This window comes from Lipotes vexillifer, unplaced genomic scaffold (genome assembly GCF_000442215.2).
Source record: "Lipotes vexillifer unplaced genomic scaffold, Lipotes_vexillifer_v1.1 scaffold231, whole genome shotgun sequence".
Lineage (NCBI taxonomy): Eukaryota > Metazoa > Chordata > Mammalia > Artiodactyla > Lipotidae > Lipotes > Lipotes vexillifer.
In genome coordinates, this window is record NW_006791822.1 from 1,769,609 (window position 1) to 1,783,958 (window position 14,350).

Below are 14,350 nucleotides of genomic sequence, written 5' to 3' on the forward strand. Positions count from 1 at the left end.
CACTCTTTCACTTAACCAGCATTCCTTTTCTTCTAAAGATTCTTACAATGCACAGATCTCATATTGTTCTCAGAATTCTTATCAGCAAATATATTTTCAGCTCCTTTTGAGCTCCCTTCATGTGTATAAGAAAAACACTGCTGTCTAAAACAACACTCACTTCCATTTATAGAGCTGGGGGTTCTTAGACTGTGTTGAACATTATCATTTTTAATAGCCAGCCACTGACTTCGAGTTTCTTGTTCATTATTATATAGTTATATAGTGTTATGCTTCAGTCTGAGCTAGACGTACTCTCTGTCACTAGAATAGAGCTGCCGGAATATGACATGATGGTCGGGAAGATGTAGAAGGCAGAATGCTTTCACAGCTACATAACCGAAAGCCTAACTTAAAAGGGCTTAAAATGTGGTATTTAGTAAGTCCCATAACAAGACTCTCAGAGGTAGGGCCAGCCTGGGGTTGGTTATGCAGTGGCTCAACAGGGTCTTCCGTGGCCCAGGTCCTTTCATCTCTCCTGCGGTCCTCAGTCAGCTCCTCGGCAGCCGCTCGGGCATCACCTCTGTACGTGGTCGGCCTCACCAGGCAGAGGAGGCCTTTTCCCGAATGCCCTGTGGACTTACTTTCTCTTCAGTAACCACAGGCATGTCATATGCTCCAGTCTAAACCCATCACTGCAAAAGAAATGGAGTTTCCATCATTGGCTTAGCCTAGCAGTTTCTAAACGGGTCTGCATATTAGAATCTCCTGGAGAATCCCAGGCCACACCCCAGAGCAGTGCAGTCACACTCTTTGGGGGATGGGTCACTGGCATGAGCAGTTTTTGAAGCTCCCCAGGTGATTCCATGGGCAGGCAGGTTTGGGGGCCAAGGCTGAGCCTGATCAAGGTTCCCTCTCTTGGCTGGCCTCTGGAGTCACCTGTTCCAGAGTGCTTGACCAAGGGAGGGGGGGTATGCATGGGGAGGAAGGCATAGGTCACCACAGACCTCAGCCCTGGAGTAAGAGTGCCTTATTTTGAGTTCTGCCCTCTCTACCTGATTGTATAAACCTTGGAAATATTTTTAAATTAATGTTTCTTCGTCTACTAAGTGAGAATAACCATACCAATTTGCAGCATTGCTTAACAATTAAATGGGGGGAAAAAAAAATCCTTAAAAGTTCCTAGCACTTTGCCAGCCATGAAGTAGGCAGTCTGTAAACATGCACCAGAGTGCCCTGGTGGTAAAGCATACGTAATAGTAAGAGAAGGGGAGATAGAAGTTATTGCGGCTGTTGTCGTAATTATTACTATTGCAGTTATTACTTGAGAGGATGGTGGACCAGATCATAAGTTCTTACTGATCTGTTCTGGTTGTACATTAGAAGAAGCACCTTGGGAGCTTTTAAGAAACACCAATGCCTGGCCACACCTAGACCAGATAAATCAGTCTCTGTGGGGTGGGACCTATCATCAATATTTTTAAAAAGATTCCCAGGTGATTTGAATGTGCAGGCAGGTATGAAATCCACTGGGCTAGAGCTTAGGAGAGTGAATGTATGAGGAAAATTTTAGTTAGGTTGGTTTATCTGACTGTTCCAAATGGGCCAGTTTATGTCACCCCTGTGGCCACAAGGAAACAAGGTTTTTGAGCTAGTTTGGGCAATTCTTTGCTTGGTTTATGCCAGACAAGCTCTTCTGTCACCTCTGTGCTCTCAGTGATAGGACTTTCTTCCAGCCATGCCACTTACACACATTATTCTGTGGGCCTCAAGAGTGGATTAACTAACAAGTGACTGAGTGCTTCCTTGTGTCTATTTAAAGTCTGTATACATCCCTTAAATTTAAAAATTATATTCTATTTACTGGGCTTATTTTTAGTTTTTTGAGTGTGAATTGTGCAGTTTCCTGGTTTACACAATGTGTGTTTTCCATTAGCTACAATGCAAGACCAATTATTATTATTATTATTGTGTAGAAACCTGCTCTAAATTTTCTCCTAGCTTTCTGTAGGATTCCCTAAGAGTTAGAATTTTTAAATCTTTTTTTTTTTTTTTTTTTTGCTGTACGCGGGCCTCTCACTGTTGTGGCCCCTCCCGTTGTTGCGGAGCACAGGCTCCGGACGCGCAGGCCCAGCGGCCATGGCTCACGGGCCCAGCCGCTCCGCGGCATGTGGGATCCTCCCGGACCGGGGCACGAACCCACGTCCCCTGCATCGGCAGGCGGACTCTCAACCACTGCGCCACCAGGGAAGCCCCAAGAGTTAGAATTTTTAGGTGCGTTGTTGACTAGGCCTTGGGTATGTTTTGTCGTATGTTGAAAGATCACACCAGCTATAAAAATAAGACGGTGAATAAAAAGCCACAAAAGCTATAAACATCTGTAAAAGAGGTTTTCTAGGCGAGGCTGCTCGTCAGCGGGAAACTCAGTGCCTTTTGATGGTGTGCAGCTGGTGGCACGTGCACTTTCAGAAACGGGGCCATTAGGGGGAGCTGTCAGATATATGGCCTGCCGTCCTGTGGGCCGTAGATCTGTCCGCTGGGCTGTGTGTAACAGCAGCCCATGGGGCCACCCTCACAAGCCCTCCTCTAAATGCCACCCGTAATTCTGTTGCCAAGTGGATGTTTTATAGAAACAGGTTGCCATCTTTTGGTCACAAAGCCAGCGTTACCAAGAGAATTAGTTGGCTCCTAGGAAAAATCTGGAAATTTCAGCATGGGCTTCACAGTTTCTGCCACACTGAGAAGCACACGTCAAGGCTGAGCCCTGGCCAGTGGTCAGGGCCACTGCACGACGCTGCCTGGAGCTTTCTTTTCCTCCTAGAGGATCTGTCATGTGGAGTCCCACGTGAGGTCAGATGCTGACCCAGTTACACAAGACGCCCTCTTCTCTGGAGGCACATTTGAGCGAACAAGCTGGGCGTGCTGGGCTGGGAGAGAGGAGCTGGGTTTCGGGACTCTGCTGCTGGCCAGGCCGCATCTCGGGGCTTACAGCAGGACCGGTCCCAGGAGCCACCGGGTCACCTCTGAGAAGCCATTTCTGAGACAGTGTTTCTGACATCTGAGATGGCTTAATTTTTACAAAGTCCATCTTCCTGATATCAAAAAGGGTCCCTCTAAAAAACGACAGGATCTTTCAAGCAGAATGGTGATGTTTTAAGTTTTAAAATAACATGAAAGCAAAAAAATAATAACAAACCAATTTTTTAAAAATCTTTTTACTTTTTATAAGAAAAATTTCAAACCTACAGAAGCAGAGAGAATAGGATAATGAATCTCCATGTACCCTCACCCAGGTTCAAACAAGTATTCATTCTTCCTCCATTTATAACCTCCCTACCACCTCCAGCCATAAAACTTAGAATTTTTATATGTAATATTAAAATGATATTTAATTCAAGGTTTAGGTGTAATTATATTTTAGAATTTGTTCACCTAGATGATGATGAAACTGAATCCTGGACATCCTGTGATCAGACATTTTTATTCTAGACCAGTGCTATTCAAAGTATGGCTGAAAAAACAGTACCAGCCCACAGACTCTTTGTTTCTGGTCTGTGATGAAACAAGTATGAAAATTGTGAGGAAGTGTTTAGAACTTTTATAGCATTCTGACTTTGCTGCACATCTAAATGCCCGACCATTTTTTTTTAGTAATTCATTTAAAATATATTTTAGAAAAGCATCAGTCAGCAGCACATTGAGAAAAACACAGTCTTTCACTACAGATGGTTCCAGAAGCACTCTTCTGTACAGTGCTTTTGCCATTTTGCCACTCAGGATACATTTGGTAACATGTGGAGATATTTTGAGTAGTCACAACTTGAGTGGAGGTGCTATTGATACCTACTGGGTGCATGGGATAGCCCCCCTCCCAACCAAACAAAGAATGATCTGGCCCTAGATATCATAGTACTGAGGCTGAGGAACCCTGCTCCGGGTCACAGCGGAGCTCTGCCTTGTCTCAGGAACGTTTGGCAAATGAGTCTTGCCAACGTGCAGACTAGAAAGAGGGTAAGACGGTCTGTATATGATCTTGCCTTACACTTGAGGTGCCATATTCCACTTTGGAAATTAGTGAGACACTCTGCAGATGGAGAAGTCTGAGGGTTAAAGGGCGTTGCCCCAAATCCTTTAAAAATATAATGTAGCCCTTTTAGTTACAAGTTGCCCATTTCATCTCTGCCGAAGTTTGTAGTATGTCCAACAGGAGAAAGTCAACCACTACTGTAGCAGCTGAGAAAATGGGAAACTAAAACCTTACAAAATTTTTGTTTATTTAGAAATTTCATATTTAAGAAATGTAACTTAACAAAATGAAATTCATGCATTTAAGAAACTCACAATTCGTATTTAAGAAATTCATGAACCTCTGCTTCATGAGGTGTTTTGGATTTTCTTATAAACTTAGAAATAGGAAATGATCATGTAGTAAAAGCGTTTGTTTTTCTGAACTCTAATACGGTAAATATTAATAGCTATAAAATAACCTTAATCTAGAAAACATAATCAAGTGAAATTAATTTGTACCAAAAGATAACTTTTAATTCTAACACACTTGTGTGTGTGTGTGAGAGAGGGAGTGTCAGAGACATTTGTGTCTACATCTGTTTCCTCTTTAGTGAGTTTCTTCTCTCAAATTGTACTTGATACCCAGGTTGCTCACATGGAAATTATTTCATTAACAGCACAGACACTCTTGGTCTCGTTATAGCTTTGAGCAAGACAAATAGAGAAAAGGTTTGTCCATCAAGTGAACAAACTTTCAATTAAGTTATAATAACCAAGTGTTTCACTCACAAGTTGAACCCACTCATAAGCAAACTGTGTTTATGGATATTCAGAATACCACAGGCTCTGACGGTCTTTACCGTACTCACTAGCCTGCCTGTGTTCTTTTAATTGCTTTACTAATTTTCCTTTCTTAATTGTATTGAGGTCAGGCTACCACTTCCGTGAAAAAACGTTTACTAACCATCACTCCATGACTTCCTGACACCATTTACACTGACCTCTGACTACACGGGAAGATGCCCATTTGTGATATTTTCTTTTTCTATTTGATTGTGGCCTAGCACAAAAACACTCATTTTCTCAGTTTCCCATTTTCTCAGCTGCTACAGTAGTGGTTGACTTTCTCCTGTTGGACATACTACAGACTTCGGCAGAGATGAAATGGGCAACTTGTAACTAAAAGGGCTACATTATATTTTTACAGGATTTTGGGCAATGTCCTTTAACCCTCATAGGGAATCTCTGGATTATGTATCCACAGCATGTGGATAATCTTCCCATGATCCATCCTTGTCTTTGGTAGTCTGTGTAATGGGGGACGTACTTCTTTACCTCCTGGCAAGCAATTCTTAACTAAACTACGAGAAAGCCTCCAATAAATTTCTACTTCAAAGAATTTCAACATTTAGACCCCTCCAAGATTTATAAACAATGTGATTTTTTCGACAGAGCCCTCTGAAATGATTTTGAAATTTAGTTATTCAGTTTATGTTGGCAAGAAATATAGCATTTGAAGTTTCTGTTCCTTTAATAGATGGGCACTAGCACAAAAATATGACCTTTTATTAGCTACATCACAAGGTGCAGGGCATAAGAGCTCTATAAATCCTACCTTCTGAATGAATTCTGCCAAACACTGTTTGATTAAAGCTAGGCTGATTAGACTGCTGATGAATTCTGCCTTTGGTAGATTACACAGTTTAACTGACAAATAGATTGCCTCCATTTCATAATGGCTCCCCAGTTATGATGACAAAGGACAAGCCATTTGTCAGTTAAACTGTATAATCATTCAGAAACAGAATTCATCAAGAACCTAATCATTTTGCCTCTAGTTAAATCCAGCTAATGAGTTAAAATGTGTAATTTATGCTGTGCATTCCGTTCTGAAACAGTTACAGACAATTTCCATGATACTTTATGGAATCAGATTTTGTGCCCACTTTAAAGATTTCATAACGGAGGGAAAGATAGCGGAAGAGAAGTAATGAAGTTAGGATGCGATTCATGTTAAGATGACAATATTGTTGTGTTCTTTGTGGAGGAGGGGTGTTGAGGCTTTGGAGGTCCAGCAGTATCCAGACATGCTTGCAGTCCAGCCACAGCGGCCTGCAGGCTGTTTTCCAGTGTGTCCTTGGGAAGGTAGTAGATAGCTCAGCCACAGTAAGAAGGCTGTATGGCTTCCGGAGCTTTCTCTGTCACGTGGTCCCTTGCTGTGTCAGTCACTAATTACCTAACCACCATCATCTTCAGTGAACCTTAATGCAAGGATAGGCAGTGAAGATCAGAACTGAAGCTCTGGTGAACCCTTGCGCACAAGCATGGATTCTTCTGGATTGCTAAGTTATGACTGAGTATACTCAGGAATGTTCTAGAGGCAGCAAAGATTTTTTCACAATTTTCAGAGAAAGGAACAGCAACAGGTGCAGGTGTCTTTGTAATAATATGCTCTGTGCCACTCAGCTTACTCTCTGTGCCCGACTGTGTTTACCATGTGAAGGGTGCTGTTTCTTTAACATGGCTGATTAGGAGTAATGGAAGAAATTAGTAAGGAAGGGGGATGAGAGTTTCCGTTCTGAGAAAGAAAATGCATGTATTTCCTCCTATTTCAGTTCATTTGATATTCTTAAACTGGAGATGAGTGACCCGTGACCTCCTGGCTCTTCCTCTGGCATAAAAGCTTTTTCTGGAGCAGGAATTCTCTAATACTTGATTTGGCAACATTCACTATAAATTAGAATCCCTTCCAGGGTGGGCATTAAAGGAGCACTGCAAGGCAGTCTGACCAATATGTGTCAAGAATTATACCCCTCCTTTCAAGGATCTTCAGGAAAAGTATGGACTCTTTGAATAAGAACTAGGGATGAAGGAGACAGGCCTTTGAGGGATAAACATAGTTTCTTCTTTGCTATGGCCTAAGCACTCGGAGAACGCTTCTTTCTAGACTGACAGGGAAATGTGATTTTGGGGTCCTTTGTAAGCTTATCTGAGAGCAAAAACCCCAGGGAATTCCTGGCTACAGATGGTTCTCGGTAAAGAAGAGAGAGTCCAGGCAAATACAGAGCTACTTAATCAAACGGGTCCCTCTTGCAACGGTGATTCTCAAACTTTCTGAAGTGGAAGGACCTTTCTAACATTATAAATTTCACCCCCCACTTTCCTGCCAACATACACATAGAAACACGTGATGGCTGTTGCACTTTTAGTGTCTTATAGGAGAAAATAATTAAGTGAAAGTGATATAATTCAGTGGCATTCGTAAATGAATATATTGAGTTAATCACCAATAGGATCTGTAAACATTTGAAAATATCACTATGTGGGTGAGTGTATGTGTGTGTATAAGACATTATTTATTCAATCCAAGCCAATGCATAACATATTTGAGACTTCAAACCTCTGGTGATAACTGCAAAGCCCCTGTGATCCACCAGAATCTCCATATACTGGCTGGGAACCTCTCAGTATCCATAGGGCCATCTCTAGGATGCTTACCTAGACAGTATCTCCTATGAGGAAATTTAGGAATGAGTGAGAGGGATGGTCTTAATCAGTGATGCTCAGAACTTGCTTTTCACTGCCTTCTCTCCCTGAAACTTCTCTTAGGATGTCATTCAGCTAGTTCGTCCTGTCTTAGGTTGTTCTCTGCCAGACATTTACCTGTCATTGGCAGCTGCCACAGTGATGTGCCTCTCACTTCTTTACAAGATCTCGTTTTACAGATAAATTACAGGGAGAAAAGCTTTCCTTTTTTTTTACTTCTCATATACATTGTATTGATATGTTCTATATGCTTTAAAAAATTAAGTTACATGAAACATTTGGATATAATAAAAGCTAATAAACAGGAATTCCCAGAAAGTTTCTGATCTAAATACTTAGAACTACATTTTCCTTTTAAAGTTTTTTTTTTTAACTAAGCAGTATTTGAAGAAATAATAGATGCTAAGAATAATGCAACATGTGAAAAGAGATTGTGTTTATTCAGACTAGAGGGAAAGGCCATAAACATCGTATTTCGTAGACTGCCAGTAAAACGCAATTACTTTTTTCCTGTTGATTGTGAACAGTCAAATTAAAATACATTTTTCATGTCCTGAAAATTATACATACGGTTACCTCCATTTCTGGCAATATGGTAGACTCCATTTCCTGGAAAAGATAGCCCGTACAATGCTATCAAATGCTGGATAAAATAAAGCAAACAGCAAATATCTGAATGTGTAAAAAAAAAAAAAAGTAAAAGTGATCTCCAGGACCCAACAAACAAAACTGAAACCCAACTCCAGAGTGGTAAGGTCAAGTTGAGGATGCAGCACCTTGCAGGGTGTTTACAGTTTCGGTAAACTCAAGACTTGGTTTTTAATGGTGATGGAAAAGGAGACAAGGTCTGGGCCAGATGGAACCACATCCCCCCATAATTCTGGGACCCCAGAAAGACTATGCTCAAAATGAAATCAGAGGCTAGAAAAACAATCTACTTTTGGCAAACAGAAGTGCTCGGGATGTTTAACTGTCTTGAAGTAATTGCTGGCTAGAGAAAGAGTTCTCCTTAGAGTTTGTAACCACAGTCCTTCCCTCAAGTGTGTTTGGAGTTCAGCCTTAAAATGCTTGCCTGACCAGAAAATCCTCGGGCAAGAAGTAAACCTAAAATGGTCTTTGATTGATAGCATCCTGGAGTGCCTGGCAGAAGCAAACACAAATGCTGTCTGGAGGGACTTACCCTCAACCTGGGGGTCACAGAAGTTTAACAGATAAAGACCACCAAACATGAGTTCATGATTTCAAATTCCAGAAACACCCAAGGAAACAAGAGCCATGAGCACGAGACAGGAGAAACCACAAACAGCAGAACTAGACTTCCACAAAGCACATAAGATAATGATTTATCAGATGAAGAAAGTTGTATAAATGCCTAGAATATTTTTAAATAGGCATAAGCAGCATGAATAGAAAGTAAGATTGTATCAAAAATTTAAGCATAATTGAAAAGAACCAAATAAAAAGTTCTGGAAATTAAAAATACGGTATAGGAAATTGAAAACTCAAAGTGATCTTGTTAGGTAGCAAGTTATTCATACCTGAATTGAATTGATCAACTGATCCTAAAGAAATTACATAGAGTGCAATACAAAGACGTGGAAATGGCAAAGGCAGGTTAAGAGACATGAAAAATAGAAAGATCTAATTGGGGTTGTAGGCTTTCATTCAATGACAAATGAGAAGCAAAGCCACTTTCAGTCAAAATCAGAATTTGCTATCAACAGATCCTTGGAAATTCAAATATGTCAGAAAGCATGAAAAGTAAAGAAATTGTTAAAGTGTGTAGGGCTAAACCACACTTGATTGTATAAAATAATAATGATTCCATACCAGGCATTAAAAATCAAGATACAAATGAAATACTGCTACACATAACATGTAAGACAGAGCATTCTACAGGGCATGTTAATTAATACGAGGTAAAATAAATAACTTTAATTGTGTTAAATGCACATGGTAAAAAAAAATTTAAGGATAACCAGTAAAAGGATAGAAATAGAGTTTGTAAGTTCTGTAATAATGCAGGGGGGAGAGGAAATCCAAAACATGAAAGAAAATATAGGGGAAAAAACCTTAGAAAACAAGCAAGATAAAAGCAGTACACAAAATAAAATGTTAGAAATTTATGTACACAAAATTAAATGTTAGAAATTTATTTAAATATTATTAATAATGATAAATATACTATTGTATTTTATTTATTATAATGACAGTTAAATTCTATTATAACAATATAATTTTTAAGTGATAATAAATATTAAAAAGCAAAGTTCACTATCTTAAGAAAAGTGCCATTGGTTTGGGTTAAAAAAATTGAGTCGTATGCTGTTTACAACAGACGCTTATCATACCGAAGGATATATAGACTGTTTGAAAGTAAAAAGATGGATATACCAGGCAAATTCTAATTTTATTTTTTTCCTCTTTTTTTAAACTGAGATATAGTTGACATATAACTTTGTATAAGTTTAAGGCATGCAACCTGTTGATTTGATACATTTGTATATTATAGTATGATTACATCATAGAGTTAGCTAACACCTTCATCATGTCATGTAATTATCATTTCTTTCTTTGCAGTGAGAAAATTTAGGATCTAGGCTTTTAGCAACTTTTAGCAACTGCATACTACAGTGCAGTTGACTATATTCACAATGCTGTGCATTAGATCTCCAGAACTTACTCATCTTCTAACTGCAAATTTGTACCCTTTGACCAACATCTCAACAAGTCTCCCAAACCCCAGCAGACACTAATTTTAAAAAGCTTTTATACCTATATTAATACCAACTTAATTTTAAGGTAAAAAGGATGATTACAGAAGAAGAAGGTCATTTCAAAATGATAAAAGGTCCTATTTTCCAGGAGTAAAATAGTGTTAAACTTACATATACTCACCGTGTAGCTAATGAGTTTCAAAATTCGTAAACTACAGTGATAAAATTATAAGGATGTACTGGATATTCGAGTGTAAAATGGTTTGTTCACTTTGTAGAGCTACTTGGCCATTCCTAGAAAAGTTGAAAGTGCAGTTCCACTTCTAGATATACATAGGGAATACACGTAGGGAATTATGCTCATCTATGTTCAAGTATACATTTATAAGAATATTCAGAACAACATTATTTGTAAGAGTGAAAACTTGGGAAAAACTTAACTATCCATCACTGGAGAATGTAGCCATTGAATGTAATACTATACTCACTAAGAATGAATGAACCGGAGCTCATGTTCACAAGAATGTTCCATTTTCTTAAGCTAGCTGATGGGTACACATATGTGTGTTTGATTGTTTACATACTGTTTTGTAGGTAGGTCTGAAAATTTTCATAATATCTTTTAAATACCAAGGAGAAAATATAAATAGAACTTGTCTACGTTAACATGAAATATAAAACATATTTACACACTACCTCAATTCAAAAAGTGTCTATAACAGTATTTTTGAAGCTATATTTGAAAAAACACTGCAATTTTACTTTAAACAAATCTGTTTATCAGTGCACTATTTAGTAATCAGTGGCCTGCTGTTTTGATGAAACAATGTTAATTAATTTATTTTGCAGTTTATTCCAAGCTAAAAAGATGGTGATGTAAGTTCCTGGTATCAAAGATGGCTAAGGAATGTGGATAATTTTTTCCTTTGCCTATGGATATATTTCTTTTCCTTAAGAGTCTATGACCAGCTGTAAAAAAATGCCTCATTTTAAAAAGTAATTTAGATTTTATAAAAGAACATCCTACCTAGGAAAAAAGATTGGACAATAGAAATGCTAACATATATGGAATCTAAAAAAAAAAAAAAGCTTCTGAAGAACCTAGGGGCAGAGCAGGAATAAAGGCGCAGAGGTAGAGAATGGACTTGAGGACATGGGGAGGGGGAAGGGGAAGCTGGGACGAAGTGAGAGAGTGGCATATATACACTACCAAATGTAAAATAGATAGCTAGTGGGAAGCAGCCACATAGCACAGAGAGATCAGCTCGGTGCTTTGTGACCACCTAGAGGGGTGGGATAGGGAGGGTGGGAGGGAGACACAAGAGGGAGGAGGTATGGGGATATCTGTATATTTATAGCTGATTCACTTTGTTATAAAGCAGAAACTAACACAACATTGTAAAGCAATTATACTCCAATAAAGATGTTAAAAAAAAAAGGAAATGAAAATACTTAAAGCATAGTGGAGCTCTAACTTCTTAAATGTACCCCCAAAATCTGTTGAACATTTGGTTCTGAGCTTTCATTCCCAGGAATCCCTTTGAGACAGTGAACAGTTTGCACCATCTAAACCAGGGGTCCCAAACTGTCTTGCTCCACGAAGCCTTTATGGCAGGCACTCCGAAACCAAGAGAAAACATAAGTTCAGTTCAGTAAGTAGTTAGATCACAGCAATCATGCAGAAGCTCCCTTTGCACAGATAGGACTGCATCGAAAGAAATGTTGTGCAATCTAGTGTTGGAACTGTGAACCACCTGGTAGTTTTAAGACTACCCAAGAGATTTTGAGTACTCCTGTTTTCCCCTGAAAATTTAAAATAATTCATGACACCACTGTGAATGTGCTGCAGCACCTTGCAGAGCTAGAGAAAACACCCTCCCACGTACACCTTCATAAGGAGGGCTCTGCATTCACTCAAATTCATGGTCTCTTTTCACTGACTGCAGGAGAAACCATACAAGTGCTCAGACTGCAGCAAGGCCTTCAGCCAGAAGCGAGGCCTGGATGAGCACAAGAGGACGCACACCGGAGAAAAGCCTTTTCAGTGTGATGTGAGTTTGGCTTCCCTTTTCTTTCCCTCGTGTCCTCCAGTAACGTCTGGTAACAGGAGATATGTATGTGTCTGTGGGTGTATCCATGCATCTATTTGTGCATGTATGAGAGAGAAAGAGAGAGAGAGAGAGAAAGAGAGAGAGAGAGTGTGTGCTTTACAGTGCTGATCTGTGTCTATTAATGTCTTGTGCTCTTATACCTTTTGATTGCATAATCCATGTAACCACATTGTAGCAATGTTTTTTATCCTAGTTTCCTGGCAGCAAATGAACTCTGATTTTCTTTAAGACATGCCTGTACCCTGTTTTAATGCAATTGAGTTGTTCTTCCAAGGTATAAATACATGATGATTCAAGACAGCTTTCATGTGTCTGTCCAAGTCTTTGACAGGTTAATGATAGTTAAACCAGAGATTTAACTGGTTATAGATACTATTTATTTTGTTAAAGCCAAACAATTTCTAAAATATGCATAAACTCCTTTGTTTAAAAAACGCCACTGCTAATTGTTTAGATTTTCTGCTTATGACATTTGAAGTGAAATGAAATTATCGACATAGTTCACATTATTAATGAAAGGACAGAAATACTACCATTGTCAGTAAAATTAATTGGATCATTGATTAATTTAGAGAAAAATGGTTCACGATGAACAGCATCACCATTCTGTGTAAGATTGATAGTTGACAGAAAATTGACACAGATGTTAGGGAAAGCACTTACTTCTTGTTCTTATTTCTAACACAAAAATAGCAAAAAAAAAAAAGAGTATTAATGTAGCTGAATGTAAGAAGAAACATTAAAGTTGTAATCTGTGAAATTGCACAGTACATAGTTCTCTTTAAATGTTGAGGGAAACTTGAGTACTCAGTCCCCTTGGCATATCCCAAAGGATAAAGGATCGAGTAAGCAGTCCATATGAAAGGAAACTCACAAACATAAGATGTTTTCCTTGTCTTTCCATGAAACTTTGGTGGTAAGGTTAAGGCAACAACGTACTCCCAGTGGGTCTACTCATAAAAATACCTTTATGAACAGTGAACTTCTTTAAGGAGAGAACTACTTGTAGAGAAAGAAATGTACACATGGAGAGCTCTATCCTGAACTGGAGGTACAGCCAGTTTCATAATTTAATGGATTGAACGTTCAATCCATTGGTGCTTTTATTGGAAACATTTTCATAAAAGCAAAACTTTTTTTGGATTATTTAATTGCACAACTACACAAATAAGTGATGGGAGATAGAAATTAAATATTAACTGTGTATGGACATCTTCCTTCCATCACGCTCTACCTGACTTTTATTTTGCTGAATATTTTTGTGGACTGCTTCCTTACACAGACTGGACCATGATGTTATTTTTAAAAAATTATGTTACAAGCATGATTTTTTCTATCTACTTCTATCCCATTTACTTCTGTCAGATGTTCAAATCTCTCTGAGCCTTATCTGCAGTCCGGACTGGTTTGTTGAGGAGAGATCCAAGTTTAATGCCTCCAAAACTTCCCTAAAATGCAGCCTGGTCAGGGAACCGGCTGTCTGTTCCAAAATCTTATTCTCTTAACCTACCCATTCCAGAGAGAAGTCATCCTTTCTCACCCCACTTCCAGTCTATCTCCTTCCTAAATGGTTCTCAAATCCATTACTCTCAGTTTCCATTCCCACTAGCAATGCATAGCCTGGACCCTCACCTTACTATTTCTTATTACATCCTATCTTATTACATTTCTTATTACATCCTATAGATGTAATAATCCCCCACCAAGGTGATTTTTTAAAAATTGAAATGAAATTCACATAACATAAAATTAACCATTTTAAAGTGAACAATTCAGTGGCATTTAGTACATTGACGGTGATGTGCAGCCATCACCTCTGATTCCAAAACATTTTTGTCACCCCCAAATAAAGTTCCATACCCATTAAACAGTTACCCCTCACTCTCCCCAGACCCTGGCCGGCACCAGTCTGCTTTCATTTCTATAGGTTTACCTATTCTGGATATTTAATATAAATGAATCATACGATATGTGACCTTTTGTGACTGG

The 14,350-nt window shown here is 38.9% G+C and overlaps 1 protein-coding gene across 1 annotated transcript in view; it reads left to right on the plus strand.

Annotated features, from left to right (window-relative positions):
* Positions 1-14,350, plus strand: part of PRDM5 (PR/SET domain 5) — a 201,615-nt gene that overhangs the window by 175,346 nt on the left and 11,919 nt on the right. The window contains exon 15 of the mRNA XM_007464843.1: positions 12,197-12,301. Coding sequence (XP_007464905.1) covers positions 12,197-12,301 — 105 coding nt within the window. The remainder of the gene's footprint in view (positions 1-12,196; positions 12,302-14,350) is intronic.